Here is a 24,212-nt window from a genome sequence, read left to right as displayed (position 1 = left end):
ATGTTCCGATGAGTTTTACTGTAATGGTGTCCAAAATCTCCCGTTGTTCATATCGTTATTTATCATTGCAATAGTTGCTGCAGTGACTGCATTAGTCTGCTGCATCTACTGGAGATGCAAACTGAAACCAAAGAATCAAAGAAGATACGCTCTAGTGCAGATACCCAGCGGTCGTGGGCCTGCAGCACCCGCCATTGAGGTGGTAACTATGGATACAACAATAGCCGGAGTGGAGGGGCAACCTCGGAGAGAATGTGATGACAATTATGCAGAGGTGGACGAGCCTGCAAAGAAGACACAGCTGGGTGCATGGGGTGACAATATTAGAGGTATATAAAACGTATAATTATTATGGTACTGCCCTTTGCAACTCACTTGGAAGTTTTGGTCAAGTAAAATGCAAAAAAACAACTAGAGATTTACTATTTGCCCTAAACGTTCAAGTGAGCTGGGAAGGATAGTACAGTACTTTGGTACCGGCCGATCAACACAGCTTCCTATAGGGAATAAGTTGTGTTTGTGGGATATTGGGAGCCTGGACTTATGTGAACATTGTGAACAGCCACTTTTCTATACAAGGGATGCATGACCATTGCATGTATAATTAATATGGTCCTTCGAGTTCGATCCACTATAAGTTTTTATGAGATTCACACAAAGCATGACATACCCTGCAGTGAAATTTTCAAGGGACTTAATTTTCGCTGTTTTCGTGGTTTAGCAACCATCCACGAAGGTCCACGAAATGATTAGCTAACGGATGACACAATATGTCATTTGACAGCAAAATATTCAACCAAATACTTTAGAGGTCATTCCCGGCAACGAAATGGAAAATTTCGTGCTATATACAGCAGCTACTGTTTTTGCTAGAGGGTCATGCATTGGGACCAGAAAGTGAATGTATTGGCTATAACTTTGTCAATTTTCTCTCCAAGAGTTTATATAAACATATTGCTCTCCTAATGTACATGCAGAAAATAACGGTAGCAGTGAGGGAGATTACGAGCACGACTATGACCACCCGTTCTTTGAACCCGCCACTCAAGAGGAGGAGCTTGTCTCTCAGATCACAGAACTCAACATTCCGCTGATCCCAGCCAGCAAAGTCAAGTGAGACGACGATAATTGTACCAATCACATTGTGAAACTTCTTACTAAAACTCAACAGTGGTTGACATTGTTTCAATTCAGTTATTGCATGATAACTGGACATCTGCTATAAACATGTGAAAGCACTCTCTGTATACAATCTATTCATGCACCTGTAAGGGTTAACCTGTATGATTGTGTATACAGTCATGCTAATATACAATGTATCTATCCATGCATGATCACTGCCCCTCTCCCTCTTCACACAGACTGCTGGAGGTGCTGGGCAGTGGTCAGTTCGGCACGGTTACCAAGGGTGTGTGGCTTCGTGAGAGAGGGAGAAAGATATCGTGTGAAGTGGCCGTGAAGACTATGACAGAGGAAGCTACCAAAGAGGACAAGGTGAAGTTCTTACAGGAGGCGGCCATTATGGGCCAATTCAAGCAGGCTAACATTCTGCGAATACAAGGAATTATAATGGATGGTGATATGGTAAGGTATATAATAATCACTGCGATCGATATTTGATTTCCTCCAAAGTTGAAACTGGTTGTTGATCTGATGCATAACGGAGACCTACTACATCACTTGTCCACCCTCAGGCAATCGTAAGCTCTTCATTTAATTGCTGCACTTATATGCATGTATCCACAATTATACGTTTACAGTGTGTGCATGGACTGAAATTAGGACATTTTCAAGTCCCAACTCATATACGCATTTCAATAAACAGGAAGAGGTTCCATGTATATATATATACCTATATCGCTAACTCCCTCTCACACACACCATATATACACTCAGTGTTGCCATGGGTGATCTGCCGCTGTATGAACTGAAGCAGTTGCTCATGAGTTTCACCCGACAAGTGGTGAGTGGGTTGGGCTATCTCTCCTTGAAGGGCTTTGTACACAGGGACCTGGCGGCCAGGAATGTACTGGTCTCAGATGAGGGAATATGTAAGGTGTGTGTAGTGCAGTGTGTACATGCATGCATCTGTACTTCCATGCTAATTATATATTACTTTCAGATTGCTGACTTTGGACTGTCTCGAAACCTTCAGAATGAGGAGTACTATCGGTCCCACGGAGGGAAAGTCCCTGTCAAGTGGACGGCCCCTGAGGCTATCAACTATCGCAAATACTCGTCTGCCAGTGATGTCTGGAGCTACGGCTGTGTGCTCTATGAGATATGGACACTGGGGGAGAAGCTGTTCTCTCATCTTACTAACACAGAGGTATGTAGTGCAACACAAGTACAATAGTTCTGTATTCGTATGGCATAGGAGGAGGGCTGGATCTTTCTATATAGGCTATTAAGTATACTAATAGAGATATCTTATCAAGTTGCACTATGTAAATAGATGTACTTTTTTTGCTGCTAGAGCCCCCTATTGAGAAATTGCGCCACTTAGTTAATCTAACATCAACATTTAATCATTTAACATTTCTGGGTTCCATAACTATAGTAAAAACATTTTATACTGCTTGCAATTACATAGCTACACATTGCAGACAATAGAAGCAGTGATCAGTGGTGAGAGGCTCCCCCCACCCCCTGGTTGCCCCAGGCCTATCTACAGCATCATGATCGACTGTTGGTACGTCCATCTATCAGGACGTGTACAATCATTGGTGCATAGTAATAGAGACGATGAGTCTTACGTTCTATCCAAATAGCTACTACAGTTTGGTCCATGAAATTGTCCATTATTGAAAAATCCTATGTAGCAATAATTATATATAATACTAGGGGCAATGTGTGCCTTTAAAATTATAATATTATAGCCAAAGAATACTTTTATTGGAAGGCCAAGATGACGAAGTTCGTATTAGTTCCCCCTAACTGCATGCAGGCACCCTGATCCCGAGTGCAGACCTGTAGCATGTGATCTGGTGACCAAATTACTGCGACCAGACTTCATTTTCCTAAAGTGGCAGGCCAGTGAGACTAGCCGCTACCCTGAGGAGGCTCAAACCCTCGGCACAGCTCTGGAGAATGGCCACTGTCTGCACATGGACTTACAGAGGAGGTACTGTAAAGGACCAAGCACACATGCACGCAAGGAGAAAAAAGAACTGGATTCAAACACTGTATATGACACCAACATTTCATATAATGCCGTGCCGTTCATTCAGTGAAGCTTTAAACAATTAAAGTGTTGGGCATGTTCGTATGCTATATCAATTAAGTAAAATAAAATTATGAATGATGGGTAACACTTTTAATATATAGAGTTAAATAGATCTCCGTTTCATACCACACGTTTCGAATTCCTGTATGAATTGTAATAATTAATATTTGAAACAACCATTGGTTCACTTACTTAGCTGCTGACTGACAAATTTTAAATGCCAATGCTTCCTTTCCCATTCTCAACAAAATTATCACCAGAGCTCTGTAAGTAGCGGCCCCTGGATTATGCTGTCTCCACAGTCTCAAGGCCTTGTCCATCGCTGTTTGAATGTCGTACTGAAATGATAAGGATCTAACAGTTTGATGATCAGCAGGGTTCAGTCCCAGTTGTACAGGGTAGGTTTCCACATTGTCAAAGTGAGCCGCCAGAACGATCATGTCAGTCTTTTTAATTTCAGTGTCAAGTTGAGAGTCGGTCACTTTTGTACGCTCCTTCAATTCCTCAATAGTCGGTCCACCAGCTCCTGGGAGAAGAAAAGGGGTATATTATAGTTAATGAGGCAGAAACTTAGACACTGAACAAAATCTTTAATTAATTATATAGATTTCCTAAAAGTACACCTGTATACTAGCTACAGAACGCTACAAATTCAATGATCGAAAACTCATAAATTAATTAGGTGTAATTACGTATATATAGGTGCTCATGCATGCACTGTGCACACATATTATACCTGAGTGAATGGTACGTGGATATGAAGTGAGGACATCTAATTGTGAGATATCTCTTTCAGTGAAATCAGATGGTACAACATCAGTAGAGGCTGCTGTGCGGTAATATTATGCAAAGCATGTATACCTATGTTATATACGGAACACTCACCTGTTGTACGTTGGTCTGTTTCGTGTGTAGACTGCAGAGCTGTAGTAGAAGTAACCTCGTCACTAGCTCTGGGGTGGTGCTCTACTGGTGCTGCTTGAGAGAAGCTCTGTTCCTTGATGAGAGTGTCTGGATCAGTGACATCACTAGAAGTGTCCACTGTATCCACAACCTCGTAACTAAAATCTATTGGTATCAGTTGGGAATTACTGAAACTGGGAGCAGCTGAAGAGATCTGAAAATATTTATAATGATGACACACTCATCGTAGGAGTTGGTAGATTAATGCTCAAGATAATAATAATAATTTTACTATTCCTTTGTATGCGTCAAATTATTAAAATGCCTATATATTCAATTCCCACACACGAGGTTGATGTTAGTTATAATTATATATAAGATCGACATATTATTATAGGCAACCAGTCAACAAGTGATTCCACATGCAGTATTCCTTCAAAGCACAACAAGGATCATGTACAATAATGGTTAACACTGTAATTGATATAGCCTATATAGCAATTGAATGATGCTATGCTATATAAGGAAATGAAAGCACCGCAGGTGCTGATGCGCGTCTCGGTGGAGATCCCAAAGCTATATATAACATAAAGCTAATAGTTTTTATACACATGATGAACATTTTTGAATTTTGCTGCACGCAAACTCAAAAAGTGGGTAATGATGGACAATGATTGTTATTAAAACGACCGATACCAAAAGTTCAAGTCTAAAATTAATGGCTGCATCAGCAGAGCCTTGCAGCTCTCTTCTCCCTCTTGCAGCTACCAATAGCTAGCGTTCTAGTGCAGAGGTAACTACTAAGTAGAGTAGCAACACTCGGTAAACAAGTTTGGCTATGTGCTCTTCTGAAAAGGCTGCAATGGCATTCCAAGTATTAAAGCAAAACTAGGCATAACTCGAAAACGAAGCATTATTTTGCAAATCCACGAACTAAAATCCAATAAAAAATGTCACTAGAAACTCTTACTTGCACTTCATTGACCCTTGAGCAGCTGTAGCAGTCCATGCACACACACAGACACACAAACACACTACCGTATACCTCGCTTGCGCATGCGCACCGAGGTATAATAATGTGTATGAGAACTACCCAGTTCTGCCACCAGGCCTATATATACAAATGTTTATCGACTAACCTGTATTTCCAAAACGTACCTATTATTCTCGTAATTGTTATAAGCGTGCCTATAATTATGCCAGCATTATGCTAACATAATCAACCAACCCTTATACTCACCGCTCGAAGTTTGTTTGTCATCTTCCATAGTAGCTCCTGCCAAAGATATTGGAAAATATCATTCATCTATAAGAAATATTTGTAAATTTCATGCATATCAGAATATATTTACCTCTTCATTTTGTGGAGGTAAACATGTTCTCTTCCATTCACTTAGCATTGCCATTGTCTTTGATTCCTGAATCACCTATAATAAGATAATGGACTATCTAAAAAGTAACATTTTATGTACTCTGTGTTATACACACAAGTTATATACCTTCAACTGTTCGTTGCACATGAGTAACAAATCCTCGCTCACAGGATTATCATGGAGAATAATGTTAAACTGGTTGTGATCGATACTGAATCCCCCCAGACTAGGGAACAGCTCTGGTATACACTCAGTGAGAGCCATCACTCCCTCATCACCAATGTGGTTGTTCCTGAGTTCCAACCTAAATAATTTCTTACTGCATATCACATTAGCGGACTTAAGATGGTGGATAAGCAATATGATGTCGGTAGAGGTGAGAGAACAAGAACTGCAGGAAAACCATTCTAGTGATTGAAACGCTTGAAGAAACGTTGCCAGTAAGAGAGTTCCAACATTTCCACTGAAATTAGAGCCACTCAGGATCATTGTCGTTAAACTGTTTGGATGGAGACTCAGTATTTGAGACTCTAAGTGAAATGAAGTGGTGAGATCGGTATGTGCTAAATTAATCAGTTTTATACGTAACGGAAAGTTCTTTACAACTGAACAGAATCCAGATAACCCAAGATTATTGTAGGAGAGTCTTAACTCTACCAGATTAGCACAGTGAGAGGCAATAGACTGTAAGAGGGTGGTCAGTAGAGCTCCATTGACGTCAGTATCGTCAGTGAGGGTGTTGGATAGACTTAGATCTTTCAGGTTGATAAGAGCACCATACTGTACAGCTGTCTCTAATGACTGTATACCAGACACTCCAAGAGGGTTGTGAGATAAGTCCAGTCGTGTAAGGTTCATGCCACTGAATGAAAACATGATGTCAGTTAAGTTATTGTGACACAACGAGAGGTGGTCTAATTTTGTAAAGGCAGCTGAGGCTCTCTTGAGTAAACAAGTAAAACCTTTGTCAGACAATTTGGTCTGCTGGAAAGATAACTCCTTAACCTGCAACCCACCTTTCGCTTTGAGAAGTATGTCAGTTAGTTCGTTTAACAGCTTATCATTGATTGCACAATTGGATATTCTGATAACCATATTATTACATTGTGCAGCATGACGAAGAATGTAGAACTTAGCTACACAGTCGAAGGGAGTACTAAAATGTGTGTAGAAGAGATACCGCACAGACATTACATTACCAACTTTCCTTGCAAGGTCATGGTCTGAAGCTTCGTAAGCCGCATGACATAAACTTAAGTTATCAAACTTTTTACCCACCAGAAATTGATCCATCAAGTTATCATCCAAACTAATTACCTGATCACTACAACTAGCACGGCACTTACTAGCAAGACCAAACATAAATCTCCATGCCATGTCGAACCGGTCACTGTCAGCATGAGCCTCGACAACCTTCCGTTTATCTTGATTGGATAGAGTAGCAAGATGGAGGGCAGCCAAGAACTCCTGGATAGTCAGGTGAGCAAAGTGAAAAGACAATCCTTGACCAACAGGTAGAGGTGATCGTGCAGACTGCAACAGACCAAAACACAGCAACTTGTCACCAACTTCGGGTAAGCGAGAGGACAATTCAGCTTCTGAGAAAACCAGCTGATCTAATAATAAACATTCGTACGCAAATTCACAAATCAACCAAAACGTGTCCTGTAGATTACTCGGAATATCTTCAAATCTATTTAGACCAATCGGACAATCAGGGAACTGCTTTTTGACATTACGAAAGATAATGCTAAGAACGATTTGAGTGTACAGCTCAGTTAGCGTACGAGGAAGCTCTTGGTCTAAAGTGTGCCACAAGTTACAAACAATGGCGCAATTGAGGGGCACAGAACACACACTCTGAATGACTGGGTTGTTCTCAAGTTGCTCGATAAGAGAAGAAGCTTTCTCTGGGAATTGCTCAAACTCTGATGCTATGTATTGCTTGATATTCTCCTCATTAAAACCAACCACCTCAACCAAACGGTCCACTGAAGGAAGGTTGTGAAGAGGAGCTGAAGCAGAAGGTCGTGAGGTGAGGAGAACAGAAGCAAATGGAAGAACATCACCAAAGAGAAGGTCATACAGAAATGATACTTTGGAACGGTTTTCTTCACTGAGCTCGTCCCAGCCATCAGCTAAGATGAGGACACCTTCTCCCTCTTTCTCCTCCAACTCTTCTATAACAGATGTCCGAATCCTCTCACTGGAGTGGAGAAGTTTGAACAGTTCGGTGAGACTGGTGGCAGAGGACACTCGATTCTCTCTTAGTGGAAGCAACAGAACACAGTCGAATTTTGTCAGGATCTTGCCCTCTGCCCACCCTTCAGCAAGCATGGTACACAGTGTGGTTTTACCAATCCCGGCATTGCCTTCAACAATGAGCTTCTTGACTGGTTTTCTGCCTTCTTCGACTCGGAACAGGTCACCATGGAGAATTGGAGTTTTAGGTACACCATGTTGTGGCAAACCGGCTCTAAATCCTTCTTTCTTTTCAGCCTCCACTAACTGCAAGTTGATGAGCCTCTCTCCAGAAACTGGTGGCCATTGCTCTTCACGATTTAAGGATCTCTCTCTGTACTTACGGCGAATGCTAGCAACGAATTTATCCATTCTTAATCTTGAATCTTAAAACACTACAGTTTGTTTACAGCGAATACAGAAATGTTAATATGTTCACTAACTGATCGAAAATGACCTGATGAATCACGTTGTAGACTTTATTTGCTATTGAAAATCCAGGAAAACCTAGCAGGGGATAGAGATTTGATATACATGTATTACTAGGGCATACGTATATATACACGCAGGCGCCTCGCTGGAAGCTATGATTTTTGTTTGTGTCTAAATGGTGGCTGTGATCAGATAGTCGACTTATCCTCTTGAAAACGTGTGTTTAGTGTTAGTAATTAATCAGATCTACGTTTGTTGTGAGCTTAATACATTATATTTGGGGGCATAAATGTTTGTAGTTTTCGCGAATTAAGTGTGTACCGCGAATTTAATATCGCATGCTGCAAAAAGGCTGCATTCCACGAAAATTAAATTCGAAAAATCATAGAAAAACAGCAATGTTTGTATGGATTGCATGGTTTTACGTTTTAACAACTAATTGCAAGAGTGCAATAATATTGGATATGTTAATCACGTTCTGTTTTCACTAAGCCATTTTTGGCTAACGATAACCCTTTCAAATTACTGGTCATGTTGTAAATTGTACAGCAACAATCTAAGCCTAAGGAGCGGTGCTATTATCAACTTGTTACAATGTTGATACAGTACGTAGAACCTCGATTATCCGGCCCTCCATTATCCGGAACCTCGATTATCTGGCTTGCCAGTTTTCTTTTTATCAGATTAAATAATTCAGAAAATGGGCGTGTCCCTCAAATGCGCATGTGCGTCGCAGCTGTTACCATGGAGACATGCCTGATTATCTTCTGCGCATGCACAGACAACCATGTAGCACTGCTGTTTATCAATAAAGTAGGTGGATCAAGGCGTGGTTTATCTATTTGATTATCCGGCATATTCACTTATCCGGCTAGATGGGCGTGGCCCGCCTCCAAAAAGAGAGACGGGTTGCAGCCCTATCTAGCATTCGTTCTCTTGCTGCAGAAAAACATGCAGCACCAATCAGATTGCAGACTGCCTACATTACGTAAGCAGTTTGCATTCAGGAATGCATATGCACCAATCAGATTGTATAACCCTTACGTAATGCATTTTTGTTGGCTTCCCAGCCCCTCCCCTCTCTGCAGCAAGCTGAGCTTTGTGGTTAGAGGCGTGGGTAATATTAATGATATTCATAGTTTGTACACGATGCAGCAGAACCCCTTTTTGGAGGCGGGCCACGCCCATTATTATCCGGCTTGCTTCTGGAACCAAGGTGTCCGGATAATCGAGGTTCTACTGTATTGGTTTCTGTGGTAGATTGGATAGTGTCATGAATGCGATTATCCTTTGAAGTTTTGCTGAGCTGTTCAATTAGGACACTTAAAAAAAAAGATTTAAAACCAACTATACAGCATGTATTATATCCATTAGTAAGACCTTTTCTGGACTATCTTGGTAGCCATAGAATATTTTCAAAGATGAAGCAGCAAGCCATTTGTGTACAACAGGCACTACAATAGTCTACATGATTGCTATAAGCAGCTTAGTTACCAGAGTGCAGTTTTAAAGGCCACACTTACTTTCATTGAGGCAGCAAGGCATAACATCTACTAGCTAGTGTGTGCACAACCATTGACCCACGCCTAGCCTCGACACCAGCCCCTTGAATAGTTGGGCGGAGCCCGACCGTCCCTGATGGGAGGTCGGGTTTCAAGCCTATGTCAGGATTTGTCTTGCTGAATTATGTAACACGCTGATAAGCAGCTATGAATAATCATTTTATTCTATGAATATTATTATTCTGAAGTGGGTGTTAACCAATTTTACCTTGCTTGAGGTTGCGCAACCGGACGTGACACAGACCACAGTAGAAATGCTGCAATCTGATTGGGCTGCAACTATAGTTGCAGCAAAAGACAAATCCTGACATAGGCTTGAAACCCTACCTCCCGTCAGGGACGGTCGGCTCCGCCCAACTACCCCTTGAATAGGGCCTGGTATTTACTGTTGGCGCGTGGGTGGACAATTAATTTATTATTTACCGTATTTTATCTCATTGAACGTTAAAACAGTATTTTATCTTTGTGGTATCCTTACAACATGGAACTAACATTAAGATAAAGACTTGTGATTCCGTAAATACTGTACTGTAAACCTGTGATTCCGTAAATACTGTGTTGTGTTAGTTCTAGTGGTTTCATGTTCTTATTTAGTCATTTCTGTACTATTGTTCTAGAAGGTTCTTTCTAGTATTGTTTTTTGTATAAATAGCCTGTGTATTTTGTATGTATCAGAGTTCTGATTTAATGAATTATTGAAGTTATCTCACTGGCAACGAGGATTGTGGATCAAGTAGCCTACAGCAATGGCAGCCACACACTATGGAACTCTCAACAATTACAGACCAGACCAAGAGTCTATCAAGACCTACCTGGATCAGGTAGACCTCTACTTCACGGCGAATACAGTCCCTGATGATAAGCAAGTACCTATTCTCCTCAGCTCCATTGGTGCAACGACCTACAGTCTTCTATGTGACTTGCTTGCACCTGAGGCTCCCAAATCGAAGACAAAGGGAGAAATATTTGCTGCACTACGGAAGCACTACGAACCGACACGAGCGGTGATCGCAGAACGTTTTCATTTTCAAAAAAGGGATCAAGTCCCTGACGAATCTTTAGCAGAATACGATGCAGCTCTACGCAAGCTGGCAACACACTGCAATTTTGGGGCGTATCTCACTGAAGCCCTACGTGACCGTTTCGTTGCAGGACTCCGAAGCGAAGCAATGCAAAGAAGACTATTAGCCGAAACAGAACTTACTTTGAAGAGAGCAATGGAAATTGCACAGGGAATGGAAGCAGCAGAAAGCAACACCAGAGCACTCAAGGCCAGCAACCCCTCCATCAAGAGCATACAAAGCAAAAGGAGACCGCAGCCAAACCAACCTTGTTACCGCTGTGGAAAGTCGAATCACTCTGCAGCTGATTGCCGTTTCAAGGATGCAGAGTGTCACTCATGTGGAAAGCAGGGACACATAGCACCAGCCTGCCGCTCCAACCCACCCTCTCAGTTCAAGAAGACAGAGAAGAGACGATTCAAAACTCACCTAGTGGAACCAGATGGGAACAGCTCGACCGACTCAGAAGCTGACACTTACCACCTATACCGATTGACCGAGCCTTCTACACAGCCGATCACAGTTACAGTCAAGATCGAGGATACTCCACTCAAGATGGAAATCGATACCGGAGCTGCAATATCTATTATCTCTGAGGCCACCAGAAAGGCCAAGTTCTCTAAATTAAAGCTGCGTAAGTCAAATATTTTGCTAAAGACATATTATACAGATGAGGCTATGATGGTAACGGGTCAGATTAATGTGTGTGTTAATTATGGAGAACAGGTGGCTCGGCTGGTGCTGGTGGTGGTTGCTGGAAGTGGACCAAGTCTTTTTGGACGCAATTGGCTGAAGTACCTCCAGTTGGACTGGAAATGTATTGCAACTGTCAAATCTCCCCCTGCAGGTACACTAAAGAATTTGTTACACGAATACGATTCATTGTTCAAGGACGAGTTAGGTACTGTGACCTCACACAAAGCCACTCTCAGAGTACGGCCAGATGCTACTCCTCGGTTTTTCAAACCACGTCCTGTTCCTTATGCAACCAAAGAGGCTATTGGAGATGAATTGGACCGCATGGAGCAACAAGGTATCATCCAGAAAATACCTAGCAGTGACTGGGCAGCACCGTTGGTCGCAGTTCCCAAGAAAGACGGACGTTTTCGACTCTGCGGCGACTATAAAGTGACTATCAACCAAGACCTTGAAGTTGATCAGTACCCCTTGCCTAAACCCGAAGACCTATTCGCAACACTAGCAAATGGCTCCCTTTTCACTAAGCTTGATTTGTCACAAGCGTATCTACAGGTCGAACTCGATAAGGACTCTACCAAATACGTGACTATCAACACTCATCAAGGGTTATACCAGTTCAGCCGACTTCCTTTTGGCGTGGCGTCAGCCCCAGCAATATTCCAAAGACTGATGGACAACCATCCTACGTGGAGTGCCTCACGTTATCTGCTACTTAGACGATCTGTTGATAACAGGAGTGGATGAAGAAGACCACCTACACAATCTGGAGCAAGTCCTCAAACTTTTTACGGAACACGGGTTGCGATTGAAGAAGGAAAAATGTATCTTTTTGGCCAAGTCGGTAGAATATCTTGGTCATCAGATCAGCAAAGAGGGAATCCAAGCTCTTCCAAGTAAAGTTGATGCTATTGCACAGGCTCCAGAACCAAAGAATGTTCAAGAACTTCGCTCCTTCCTCGGGTTGCTGAACTACTACGGAAAGTTCATCAAGAATCTCTCTAGCATCCTTTACCCAATCAACCAACTTCTGCAAGCGAGTCATAAGTGGGAATGGACACAGGAATGTCAGGAAGCTTTTACAGAAGCAAAGAAACAACTTACATCATCTGATGTGCTCACCCACTATGACCCGGACCTACCAATCAACATGGCTGCGGACGCGTCAGCCTACGGCATTGGAGCCGTTATTTCTCATGTACTACCAGACGGGGCTGAGAGACCAATCTGTTTTGCTTCACGCACGCTAACGACAAGCGAACAAAACTATGCTCAACTCGAGAAAGAAGCACTGGCATTGGTATTTGGTACCAAGAAGTTTCACCAGTATTTGTATGGCAGGAAATTCACGTTAATCACTGATCACAAACCTCTGACAGCTATATTTGGCCCAAAGAAAGGAATACCGTCCCTAGCAGCTGCTCGTCTCCAACGTTGGGCAATTTTTCTCTCAGGTTATGATTACAATATCCAATTCAAGCCCACTCAAGCACACAGCAATGCTGATGCATTATCACGTCTCCCCTTGCCAGTACAAGATTCGTACGAAACGGCTGACATTAATGCTATTCACACTTTCAATGTGGCTCAAATCGAAGCTCTTCCTGTAACATCTCAGCAGGTGCAGACGGCTACCCGACGTGACCCAACCTTAAGCAAGGTGTTAAAGTATGTCAAATCAGGATGGCCACAGAAAGTGACACCGGATCTACAACCATATTTCAACCGCCGTCTTGAAATTGGCATCGAAAGTGGTTGCTTGATGTGGGGAATTCGCACAATCATTCCACAGAACCTGCATGCAAAGACCCTTCGTGCTCTCCATGAGAACCACCCTGGAATGTCCCGAATGAAGGCTATTGCCCGCAGTTACGTATGGTGGAGTGGACTCGATAAAGACATCGAAAACCAAGCAAAAGCGTGCCTATCGTGCCAGGAACAAGCCTCTAAACCTGCAGTAGCACCACTCCATCCTTGGGTTTGGCCAAACAGCCCATGGAAAAGGATCCATATTGACTACGCTGGTCCATTCTTGAACAAAATGTTTCTAGTGGTTGTAGACGCCCATTCCAAGTGGCCAGAAGTGATTCAGATGTCTTCCACTACGTCTCAAAACACGATCGAGGCACTGCAAGCACTATTTGCTCGGTATGGACTACCAGAACAGATTGTTTCCGACAATGGTGCACAATTCACATCCCAAGAATTTAGCGATTTTGTTCAAGCCAATGGCATAAGACACATACGAAGTGCTCCATACCATCCCTCCACGAACGGCCAAGCTGAACGATTTGTACAAACGTTCAAAAGAGCCATGAAAGCTGGAGAGAGAGAAGGACTGAGTTTGAAAACAAGATTGGCTCAGTTTTTACTGTCATACCGCTCAACTCCACATGCTACCACTAACATCTCACCGAGTGAACTGTTCCTTCAAAGAAAAGTACGTACACGATTCGATCTCCTCAAACCAAACACAGAGGGAAACGTATCTGACAAGCAGATGAAACAGAAACAGCAACATGACAAACATGCTAAACCAAGGACGTTCTCTGTTGGTCAACAAGTAATGCTCAAAGATTTCCGAACAAACGGTACATGGCTTCCAGGAAGCATTGTACAACAGACAGGACCAGTATCTTACAAAGTGGAAATTGGTGATGGCAGGATACTACGTCGACATATCGACCACATACGTGATAGAACTCATTCTCTTTCCACCACCGAGTCGTCACAAGACGATATAACAAATCCAAACGATTTCGACGATACGGCAGCTCACAAGGATTTGCAAGATTTTGAAGTTTCCCCTGATCAGTCAACTGATCCGTCTCCGACCCCACCTGATGAGTCACCCTCGACTGGTGCATTAACATCTCGACAATATCCGCAAAGAAATCGCAACAGGCCTGATCGATATGGTGGGTACACTAACATTTAACAGGGGAGGAAATGTGGTATCCTTACGACATGGAACTAACATTAAGATAAAGACTTTATACTGTACTGTAAACCTGTGATTCCGTAAATACTGTGTTGTGTTAGTTCTAGTGGTTTCATGTTCTTATTTAGTCATTTCTGTACTATTGTTCTAGAAGGTTCTTTCTAGTATTGTTTTTGTATAAATAGCCTGTGTATTTTGTATGTATCAGAGTTCTGATTTAATGAATTATTGAAGTTATCTCAATCTTATTGTGATAAAGAACAGAAAAAAGAAAAAGGAGAGGATATACCTCTCTGTATATACTGTAGACAGAGACAGCTAAGTAAAACATCAGCTCTGTAGATTTATTCATTAACTTGAGGCTCGGATCGGATACACACTCAGGCGACAAGTTAATCTCATAAAAAATTAGTGGGTAAAAAATAAATGTGGATAAGTACAGTGGCTGTGACGTAACATAATGTGAGGACTACTTAATAATATTGATTTACACAATAGATTTCCCATTGAAAGCACTATCCATTAATACACACTCAAGCAACAAGTCCGGATACACACTCAAGCAACAAGTCCCTCGGATCGGATACACACAAGTCCCTCGGATTGTAAACACATTCAGGCCACACAGTTCTCGGATCAGATACCACGTACTTACTCTGTGACCATGCAATGTTCGGCAAATGTCACAACAATACTTCCTTCCAGAGAGAATGGCACTGAACGTCGAACAGACACAGTGACACCAACACTTTGAAGATGGCTTCACTCAGAGAAACAAGAGGAGAAATCACCATCACAACACTTCTTTCAGAGAGAGGTGCACTGGTCCTGTCAAGCTTCACATCAATCAAGAAAGGGAGTGTCTGGAAAGCAGATGGACTTGCTCTGGGACTTGCCATAGCCGGTCGGTACGGTACCCACATAAACACCAGCGTACAGACACTTCAATGCCTCCAGCTGCTTGTCTTTCAAGACTAGACCTGGTTTTCCAACACAGGATAACGCGTAGCAGAAGAGAAGATAGCAGCCATTACACACCTTGGACTAGATTTCTTTTTTCAATGACATCATTATAAATGAAACGGATATCAATGTTTTACAACTAAATGCGGAATAAGAATACTGATAAATATACTACAATTTACGATTACCAAGATTCTTGGTAATTCTGGCGCATGCGTAAACAGTGTATACCAGGCCGCCTTTCTCAGCGGCCTGGAATCGAGGTTAACCCACGTCCATTTTTAACAGGGGCGTAGCTAGGGGGGTGCTAGGGGTGCTCGAGCACCCCCAACCAGCCTGAGTCAAGTATACAAATCACAGAGAAATGTATCTGATTATCCAGTTGTATCTGATTATCCATGCACCCCTTCTCTTCCATATCTAGGCTGTTAGCTAGCTAGTGTAGCAAAGTATAGCAAGGAAAACGATTCAGTCTCTAAACTGTGAGCTATTCTGGCTTAAATCTATAAACTAGTTCTCTTTTGTGATTTTGTGATCGTGGCCAGCTTCTCCATATATCTATGGCTTCTCTATGCAAATAAACGTTCAGCCACGCCCAACTTGGCAGATAAGTTAATTATGACGTCATTAATAAGAGGTGTGGCTTCCGGCCAACCAAATTTCGGCGCTTTGCACCCTCTTTCATCTATGATAGTACCCCTTTCTCCAAAATCCTGGCTATACGCCCCTGTCTAAGCCATAGCCACTTCATTGGGGTGGCGATAAAATCAAGCTAATTAATTTTTGGTTGAATCACAAATGCAAACTAAAGTGACGGAACTGTTCCAGATTTTGCAATTGACGTGAAGGGTTATAGCAGCAACAACAGATACATGCAGAAGATAGAATTGATTTTGTGTTTTAATGGTGCACAGGTACCGTACTTACTCGATTTAAAGCGACCCTCCAAACATGCGAGTATCTATATACTGCTGCGTTGATTTTTTATGTCGCGTCATAAATTGAGGTAAAATCATAGCCTCAATTCCAGGCTGCAAGAAACAATGTAATTTAAGTGGCCTATAATCGAGGATAGTACAGTAACCTCCAATTAGATGCGACCCTTTAAATATGCGACACCAGGACTTCAACATAATTGTTCAACCTCCTCCAAAAGAAACGATCTCTGGCTCCGTTACAGCGCCATGAACATGTACAGTCAATTATTGATATTACAGTAGCACAATTTAACTTATTAGGAATTGAGACAGTGCAGGTTAAATCGAAATAAGTACAGTATATACAATAGCATGCAATGGACACATTCACTTTATGATGTCTAATCAGTTATGATTTACTGTACTTACCATATATCAGTGGCTCTAGCTTGTTCAAGATGAAGATAATAATTATTGTTTGGCTTGTTCAACAAAGAGGGGCGTAGCTCATGCGATGCTTTTTAGCATCACGCGGAAGACCCGGTGTCATAAAATTTTAGGCCCCCCCCCGGGCCTAGAATTTTAACATTTTAGGCCCCCTCTTAAAATTTTAGGCCCCCATTAACAGAGCAACAGCGGTAACATTATGTGACAGTGAGTGCATTCTCAAAATACACCAATACAGTCTTCTATGGTCTTCACAGTCATTCATGCATGTACAGTAGTATACCACTGGTCTCACAGCCATCACACTGCACCATGCATGTCATTCTATGAATCAGGCCTCATGCAGCACGAAGCACATAGGTGCCAACTGTCTCGAATTGGTCAGGACTGTCCAAGATTACCCTTGTCCCGAAAGGAAACTGCTATAATTGTGATTCCACCATGATACAACAGTTTCTCTCTTGACTTCTATCTGTTATTCCACATTACTTGAGAGCTGAGCCAGTGATGCTATTGGAGCATCCCCACAACAATTTACATCTTCTATGTATAGAGGAAGATATGAATTGTTGTCTTTGCACTGAAATTGTGTGTTTTATACTTTTTTGTCCTGAAATTTGGCTGAGAAAGTAAGCACGAAGTTGCAAATATGGCAATAGCTATGCAACAACATCGATTGTCTTACAGGCAGATCCAACATTGCAGAGCTGCATCAAAGCATTTAACTCGTATAGGTAAAGCATGAGTAACTTGAAAGGTAAATCTTCCTTCACTTTGAATTCCATGATAGAATAATAATGCAAACATTTTTGCGACTTTGATACAGAGTCTTTGCATGCATGCAGTCTCTTTGATGCTTTGTCAACTAATAGAGCTAACCTTACCATATTATTATATCTTTGACTTTGTTCTATCGTGCAGAAAAGGATAGCAGAAGAGGAGGGGGCCTAGAATGTTTACAGTTTGGACCCCCTGGGGGCCTAAACTTTTAACATTTTAGGCCCGGGGGGGGGGGCCCAAAATTTTATGACACCGCTTGCATTTGAGAAACAGTTAGCCTCGAATCCACGCCGATTAAAATACTCGGCGTGGGATTCGAGGCTAAGAAACAGTATGATTGTGTTTGTTCTGCTGACGATTTTTCCCTTTATTTCAATATTGACGATCTGTACCGTAATACATTTTTTTTAAACTAAGAAGATGAACCACGAGTTTGAAGTGCACCACCTCGTCTCTCAGTTGGTGGCGCTGCTCAAAGCTCAGGACAGAGCCAATGTTGACTCTTCTGTGGAGCTACTCCTTAAGAACAGGACCCCCTACATCACTGCACAGCTACAGGTACATCGCCCTATTTAGCACCATATAAATTTATACATAGACATAGTCTTGGAAAACGTACGTGTAGCCTGCGACTTTGCAAGCCACACTGCAATGTAACATCATTCAATACTAGTTACTATACACCGTGTCTCAGTGTGCAACCATGTTTCTGTAGGAGAGTTCATATGCATCCAAGCGTAAACTAGCAGAGTTTTCAAGTCAAGGAGAACAATTTCTCTCTAAGTATGAGGAGCTCAAGATTAAGCAGACACGAGACCTCAACCCGCTAGTGTACTTACTCTCCAAGGTAGCCGATGATGGGGAGTTGTGTGGCTTCCTACGAGAGACACGTCCCCCTCCCATTGCTAAGGGCGACCAGCGACGAGAGGTGGGTGGTGACGGTGTGAAGGTGTTGAACTTAGTAGAGGGGGCGGAGGTCGATCTGCCAGAGAAAGGTCAGTTAATTAATAAGTATACCTACTACGTAGATGAACATTATGCAGCAGCTTACTGTCTCAAAATGATAATTTTCTGATTTATTTTCTGAAAGCTTAGAAGAGAAGACCTTTCAATAAGTTAGCCAGTACATGTATTACACACCCTCCACCCACTCACAGGTGCTGTACTCACAGAGAAGGAACTGGATGAATTGCGTGGTAGACTAGAAACAGTTGCCTCTACCATGACGGAGAGGGGGAAACCAAAAGTCCCCTCACCACCCTCACACTATCCACCTCTACCATCGTGGACACACGAGCGGCCATTCCTCACACGAGACTTTGTCGCCATGGTTACTCCAAAAGGGGGTGTGGCACTTGGCTCGTTGCCGGTAGCAATGCAGCAACATGCTATACTAGACGACCTACTGAGTGTTCTAGTGGGAATGGATGGAAGGTCAGGCACACACACCCACACACACACACACACACATGCACATAATTATTCCATAATCCAGCTTTTTGAACAGTCATAGTCTTTCAGTATTGCAAGTTGTACATGTAAACTAGCTCTCTCTCTCTCCCTCCCTCCCTCCCTCCCTCCCTCCCTCCCTGTCTCTCTGTCTCTCTCTCTCTCTGTCTCTGTCTCTGTCTCTGTCTCTCTCTCTCTCTCTCTCTCTCTCTCTCTCTCTCTCTCTCTCTCTCTCTCTCTCTCTCTCTCTCTCTCTCTCTCTCTCTCTCTCTCTCTCTCTCTCTCTCTCTCTCTCTCTCACACACAATCCATCATTCAATGTTACTCTCCTCCCATGGTTCAGGTATATCCACCCTGAGCCCCTCACAGGAGGTACATACCGTGCCTTCAGTGTAGACCCAGCACTGGACCCCTCCCTCCACACTCTGGTTAGCCGCACCCTCCCACTAGCATCACACTACTCTATAGTGGGACGCTTCATTGAGGAGGGGTCAAAGTTCATCCACGGTATGGTCAACCAGGTGAGTAGTTGTGTACCTCCTAATAGTCATCGTCTAAACTTAGACTACGTACTATTATTATTCTTCAACCTAGGTAAGTACATGTACATAATTATTTTACTTATTTTCTAGTGAATAAGTCCTAATATTATACCCTACCCACACAACACACACACACACACCCCCCCCCCCACACACACACACACACACATACACACCCCCACACACACCCACACACACACCCCCACACACACACACCACCTCACACACACACACACACACACATACACACCACACAAACCACACAAACACCCCCCCCCACACACACACACACACACAGGGCCTATCCTCGGCAGTTCGTGGGCTCCTCAAAGAGTATTTGGTAGTAATAGCTCAGTTAGAGTCTCAGCAATCCAGCAACCAGCTCACACTACAGAAGCTGTGGTACTATCTACAGCCGTGTATGAAGACACTGGATATACTGGCTAGAGTGTGTGTAGCTGTGATCAGTGGGCGGTGTAGAGGGGGGAAAACCCTCACCACATTGCATAACCTCACTGTCGGCTATATTGGAGACCAGAGGAGTCAGGAGATATGTCTCCATGTCACTCAAGTAAGATAGCTCACTTCTGTTGGTCTTATCTTAAAGTGGTACAACATTTTCACTTGGCTTGAAATGCAAATTACCTTACAACCTACCACTGTATATGCACTCCTTATGTTTTCTATATGTTCTATAATACGCGTACATGTAGGTCAATTATACTATTTGCTGGAATATTTCGCTAGACATAATTATGTTTATGACTGTATTATGTTGTTACCAAGCCACACCCCCTTGTAGGCGGCTAGTCTGTCGTACCTGGTCATGCTGGAGGAGTGGGTGTATCAGGGGGTGGTCAATGACCCCTACTCAGAGTTCATGATAACACAACACGAGTCCTTCAAGAAAGACAGACTCCATGATGAGTACAATGATGCCTACTGGGAGAGAAGGTAATTACCTCAAGGTTGCTATTAAAGACGTGTAGCGTTTTCAGACTTTCATAGGATACTAATTTTGGCGAATTTATTAGCACAATAATTATTTGTCAACGTGTGGATATTCCCCAATTTCCTTCTGCTCGACAACAAAATTTGACTTCAACTCCGAGCCTGAAAATGAGGCAATGGGTGGACCCTCCAAAGTAGAACGTGTATGAGTTTTAAGGTTGAATGGAAAGTTTGGGAGTCTGATACAGATAAAAAAGGTGCTAGCTTGCTTAGCATATACTCAGTTACAAATTCGTTACCCGTTTTTATTATAGTATCATCACGTATATAGTCCCACAATGTCTCCCTTTCTATATCCTTTCATTCCCTCAGATACACAGTGGCACAGGATAATATTCCATCATTTCTGGAGCACTTGGCTGAGCGTATTCTCCAGACTGGCAAGTACCTCAATGTGGTGCGTGAGTGTGGGCTGGAGGTGGCCTGTCCTGGAGCTAAAGGTGAGAGGTGTGTGGGTGGGTGTGTGTGTGGGGGGGGCTGGAGGTGGCATGTCCTGGAGCTAAGGGTGAGAGGTGTGTGGGTGGGTGTGTGTGTGGGGGGGGCTGGAGGTGGCATGTCCTGGAGCTAAAGGTGAGAGATGTGTGGGTGGGTGTGTGTGTGGGGGGGCTGGAGGTGGCCTGTCCTGGAGCTAAGGGTGAGAGGTGTGTGGGTGGGTGTGTGTGTGGGGGGGGCTGGAGGTGGCATGTCCTGGAGCTAAGGGTGAGAGGTGTGTGGGTGGGTGTGTGTGTGGGGGGGGCTGGAGGTGGCCTGTCCTGGAGCTAAAGGTGAGAGATGTGTGGGTGGGTGTGTGTGTGGGGGGGCTGGAGGTGGCCTGTCCTGGAGCTAAGGGTGAGAGGTGTGTGTGTGTGTGTGTGTGGGTGGGTGTGTGTGGGAGTGTGGGCCTGTCCTGGAACTAAGGGTGAGAGACGTGCAGTATAATTATACAATGTAGAAGTCAGGTAGAATTAGAACCCTATATACATATAGTTGCTAGTAGTGGACCTCACTCAAACCATGCCAATATCAACCATAATAATGTGTATACCCAGGGCCATCTTGTTTGCAGCCTTTTTGGTGTTTGTCTTTCGTCACAAATTGTGTTTTGATATTAGCACTCCACACCTTTGTAGCAATACGCTACAGTGTCCAGGAGCGTACCTATGTGGAGCAGATAGAGACTGCCTACACTTACGCTAGTCAAGAGCTGCTACAACTCATGATACGTGATCACGACCTCCTTGGTCATCTCCACTCCATGAAGCATTGCTTCTTGTTGGATCAGGGGGACCTTATAGTGCACTTCATGGATATGGCAGAGGGGGAACTCAGCAAACCAATGGCTGACATACTACCACAGAGACTGGAGTCACTCCTGGAGGTGTGTAGCTACTACCCTTATCACCTCACTTGAAATAAAACCAAAAAGCAGAATTCCTATACTTTAATTGACTGCAATTGTGTACAGAGCCTAACTAAACTTTATTCCCGAGTGGGAGCTCAGAATGAACTGCTTTATAGGGTGGCCACAATAGACAAGCTTCACTGTGTGACGTGTGTGTACGTAGTTTATGCTCTCTCTCTCTCTATCTCAGCTTGCCGTGAGGACCAGTCTCCTTGACAACGACCCCTACAAGGATAAACTCCTCCCACTTTTGGTGCCCTTTGACCTTGTCACACAGCTCCTCTACATCTTGGCCATACAACCAGAGGGGGTGGAGACTACGGGGGATGAAACTCCGCCCCTTATCTTACGACCGGACCCAAGCACGCGAGGATTGAGTGGGTTGGAAGCTTTTAGCCTCGATTACCGTGTTGGTTGGCCACTATCGTTGGTCATTAGTCGCAAGTGTTTGTTCAAGTATCAGATGCTGTTTCGCCATCTCTTCTCTTGTAAGCACGTAGAGAGGCAACTTGGAGCTAGCTGGAGTAGACACAAGCAAGCCAAGGCACAGCCTCTGTTAGCCAGACCATGGTGAGTTGATTTTTGTGTTTTTCCTCAACTAATGACCTTTCCAATGGTGTGCTTAGATATATAAGTTCTGTGATCGGTTGAATCTAGCAATTTCAACAAAAGCAAACGTCTAGCCCAGCCATTTGGATGCTTACATGTATTGTCTCCACTGGTCTAGCATCAGGAGGTACTAATTACCACCCCCTCCATTACAGGTACGCCTCATCGTACGCCCTGCTCCAGAGAATGCTCCACTTTGTACAAAACCTCCAGTACTACATGACCTTCGAGGTAAGTCAGTCTCACCTCTGTGTGTGTGTGCGTGCGTGCGTGCGTGTGTGGGTGGGTGTGCGTGCGTGTTAGTATGGTACATGTATAATTGTCACATCTATCAATGGCATACCACTTCGTGGACTGAGAGTTCACATATGTTGCTTGCTTTGCTTGACAGTGTCTGCTTTTTCTATTGTAACAGTACAGTTACCGAAACATGGCCTGTGTAACTTTCTAACTATAGTTGGGATTGTCCAATTTCACTTTTAAAACATACATTTTGTAGACTCGTTGATAGTTTTTGAGCTTAACTAATAATAAAAGGCTTGAGCTACATGTATAATAGAGTGTCTAGTTGAGATCGTCCAATTTCACTTTTCTACTCCCCACCAACAACCCACACCCTCACACCCCTCCCACACACACACACAGGTACTAGAGCCTAACTGGGTCCTACTAGAGAAGAACCTCCGCTCTGTACACACCATTGATGATGTCCTCACTGCACACAATGATTTCCTGGATCGTAGTCTACGCGACTGTCTACTCAGTGACAAGGAAGTACTAAAGATCATCAGTCGACTGCTGGTTGTGTGTGAGCATTTCACTGACTACCTCCGAGAGGCTGACATGACACAAGAGCAGCACAAGGGGAAAATGAGTCTCACTCAATTGGAGATAACAAAGAGAAGAACAAAGTCTCTCTCTGGTGTTGCTAGGCTACCGAGTGGGGAGGTGTTGGAGGGCGGGGCAGATCCACACAAACTACGAAGTCGATTATTATCAAGGTACATATACCGTATAGCGGGTAATCTTTGGTGGTGCAAATTGGTGCAAATTTTCGGACAAAAAACCCATTTAAATATTTTCAAACAGCTCAGAATAATTGATGTTGAATTTAAAATTAGTATGATATGCTCTTCAATACAAATGAACGAAAATGTCCACCATACGAAAATAACCCAGTATACGGTATAATTATATACTAGCTAGCTTAAGTTAACTAAGTTATTATTTTGTCTCTGGACGATATATTATTGTCGGGACTTTGTTGCTGCGTAGCTTGTTTTGAGGGAATGTATTAAATTTTGTGTTTACTGTACCCACGTACATGTATTTGTATCTCTACTGTTCGTATTACCCTCGCCCACACACACACACAGTGAGCTAGAGGATCTGCCGATGGGTTCATTTGAGGTTAACATATCACGCCTGGACGATGCCTTCACACGAGACCTGGTGGGACTGTTGGATAAGCTGTACGAGTTCAGAGGTCAAACTGTGGGGGGTATGGTGTCACGCCTGGACTTCAATGGCTTCTATCAAGGCCGCATGACATCACGCGACATCACCTGAACACTGAACACTCCCATTAATATTTAATTGTATAATTATGCCTACCACATAATATAATTATGTCATGCTATATAATTATATGCGTGTTTATTGTCCATTTTTTTGTCAA

At 43.2% G+C, this 24,212-nt stretch overlaps 5 protein-coding genes across 7 annotated transcripts; 4 read left to right on the top strand and 1 right to left on the bottom strand.

The window, feature by feature from the left end:
- The first annotated feature begins 1,610 nt into the window (after window positions 1-1,610).
- On the top strand, window positions 1,611-3,311 carry LOC135346914 (tyrosine-protein kinase Srms-like). The gene is made up of 5 exons (XM_064544699.1): window positions 1,611-1,700; window positions 1,897-2,056; window positions 2,123-2,329; window positions 2,607-2,692; window positions 2,948-3,311. Exons 1-5 carry the CDS (start codon window positions 1,654-1,656, stop codon window positions 3,231-3,233), a joined length of 786 nt encoding a protein of 261 aa, XP_064400769.1. The 5' UTR covers window positions 1,611-1,653; the 3' UTR covers window positions 3,234-3,311.
- On the bottom strand, window positions 3,246-16,835 carry LOC135346889 (NACHT, LRR and PYD domains-containing protein 3-like). 3 transcript variants are annotated; one of them, XM_064544667.1, is made up of 8 exons: window positions 16,745-16,835; window positions 5,629-8,250; window positions 5,482-5,556; window positions 5,370-5,435; window positions 4,112-4,343; window positions 3,963-4,055; window positions 3,419-3,752; window positions 3,246-3,368 (listed from the first exon to the last, which is right to left on the bottom strand). In XM_064544667.1, the coding sequence occupies exons 2-8, from the start codon at window positions 8,113-8,115 to the stop codon at window positions 3,347-3,349; spliced, it is 3,309 nt and encodes a 1,102-aa protein (XP_064400737.1). In that variant the 5' UTR covers window positions 8,116-8,250; window positions 16,745-16,835; the 3' UTR covers window positions 3,246-3,346. The 3 variants fall into 3 exon arrangements, with proteins under 3 accessions (XP_064400737.1, XP_064400738.1, XP_064400739.1); XM_064544668.1 differs by having other exon boundaries at window positions 3,963-4,052; XM_064544669.1 differs by having other exon boundaries at window positions 5,370-5,405.
- On the top strand, window positions 10,484-12,241 carry LOC135346898 (uncharacterized protein K02A2.6-like). Its single transcript, XM_064544678.1, has one exon. It carries the CDS (start codon window positions 10,484-10,486, stop codon window positions 12,239-12,241), a length of 1,758 nt encoding a protein of 585 aa, XP_064400748.1.
- LOC135346896 (uncharacterized protein K02A2.6-like) lies at window positions 12,645-14,432 on the top strand. The gene has a single exon (XM_064544677.1). It carries the CDS (start codon window positions 12,645-12,647, stop codon window positions 14,430-14,432), a length of 1,788 nt encoding a protein of 595 aa, XP_064400747.1.
- A 944-nt stretch (window positions 16,836-17,779) lies between the features above and the next one.
- LOC135346893 (gamma-tubulin complex component 2-like) lies at window positions 17,780-24,203 on the top strand. The gene is made up of 12 exons (XM_064544674.1): window positions 17,780-18,100; window positions 18,258-18,537; window positions 18,700-18,976; window positions 19,335-19,512; window positions 19,832-20,104; window positions 20,336-20,487; window positions 20,857-20,984; window positions 21,654-21,901; window positions 22,116-22,495; window positions 22,690-22,765; window positions 23,180-23,535; window positions 23,911-24,203. The coding sequence occupies exons 1-12, from the start codon at window positions 17,963-17,965 to the stop codon at window positions 24,101-24,103; spliced, it is 2,679 nt and encodes an 892-aa protein (XP_064400744.1). The 5' UTR covers window positions 17,780-17,962; the 3' UTR covers window positions 24,104-24,203.
- The last annotated feature ends 9 nt before the right edge of the window (window positions 24,204-24,212 follow it).

Source organism: Halichondria panicea, chromosome 13 (assembly GCF_963675165.1).
Source record: "Halichondria panicea chromosome 13, odHalPani1.1, whole genome shotgun sequence".
In the NCBI taxonomy this organism is placed as follows: domain Eukaryota; kingdom Metazoa; phylum Porifera; class Demospongiae; order Suberitida; family Halichondriidae; genus Halichondria; species Halichondria panicea.
The sequence above is the reverse complement of the archived record's forward strand: the minus strand, read 5'-3'. Positions and strand labels throughout refer to the sequence as shown.

What these genes read in the sequence shown, in the direction of transcription:
- LOC135346914 (XM_064544699.1), top strand. Translation starts at nt 1,654, where the DNA reads ATGCATAACGGAGACCTACTACATCACTTGTCCACCCTCAGGCAATC. An exon ending in CAGATGAGGGAATATGTAAG is followed by an intron (nt 2,057 to 2,122) that starts GTGTGTGTAGTG and finishes TATTACTTTCAG; the next exon opens with ATTGCTGACTTTGGACTGTC. An exon ending in AGCATCATGATCGACTGTTG is followed by an intron (nt 2,693 to 2,947) that starts GTACGTCCATCT and finishes AACTGCATGCAG; the next exon opens with GCACCCTGATCCCGAGTGCA.
- LOC135346889 (XM_064544667.1), bottom strand. Translation starts at nt 8,115, where the DNA reads ATGGATAAATTCGTTGCTAGCATTCGCCGTAAGTACAGAGAGAGATCC. An exon ending in TGTGCAACGAACAGTTGAAG is followed by an intron (nt 5,557 to 5,628) that starts GTATATAACTTG and finishes ATCTTATTATAG; the next exon opens with GTGATTCAGGAATCAAAGAC. An exon ending in TGACAAACAAACTTCGAGCG is followed by an intron (nt 4,344 to 5,369) that starts GTGAGTATAAGG and finishes AAATATTTTCAG; the next exon opens with ATCTCTTCAGCTGCTCCCAG.
- LOC135346898 (XM_064544678.1), top strand. Translation starts at nt 10,484, where the DNA reads ATGGCAGCCACACACTATGGAACTCTCAACAATTACAGACCAGACCAA.
- LOC135346896 (XM_064544677.1), top strand. Translation starts at nt 12,645, where the DNA reads ATGGCTGCGGACGCGTCAGCCTACGGCATTGGAGCCGTTATTTCTCAT.
- LOC135346893 (XM_064544674.1), top strand. Translation starts at nt 17,963, where the DNA reads ATGAACCACGAGTTTGAAGTGCACCACCTCGTCTCTCAGTTGGTGGCG. An exon ending in CCTCTGTTAGCCAGACCATG is followed by an intron (nt 22,496 to 22,689) that starts GTGAGTTGATTT and finishes CCTCCATTACAG; the next exon opens with GTACGCCTCATCGTACGCCC. An exon ending in AGTACTACATGACCTTCGAG is followed by an intron (nt 22,766 to 23,179) that starts GTAAGTCAGTCT and finishes ACACACACACAG; the next exon opens with GTACTAGAGCCTAACTGGGT.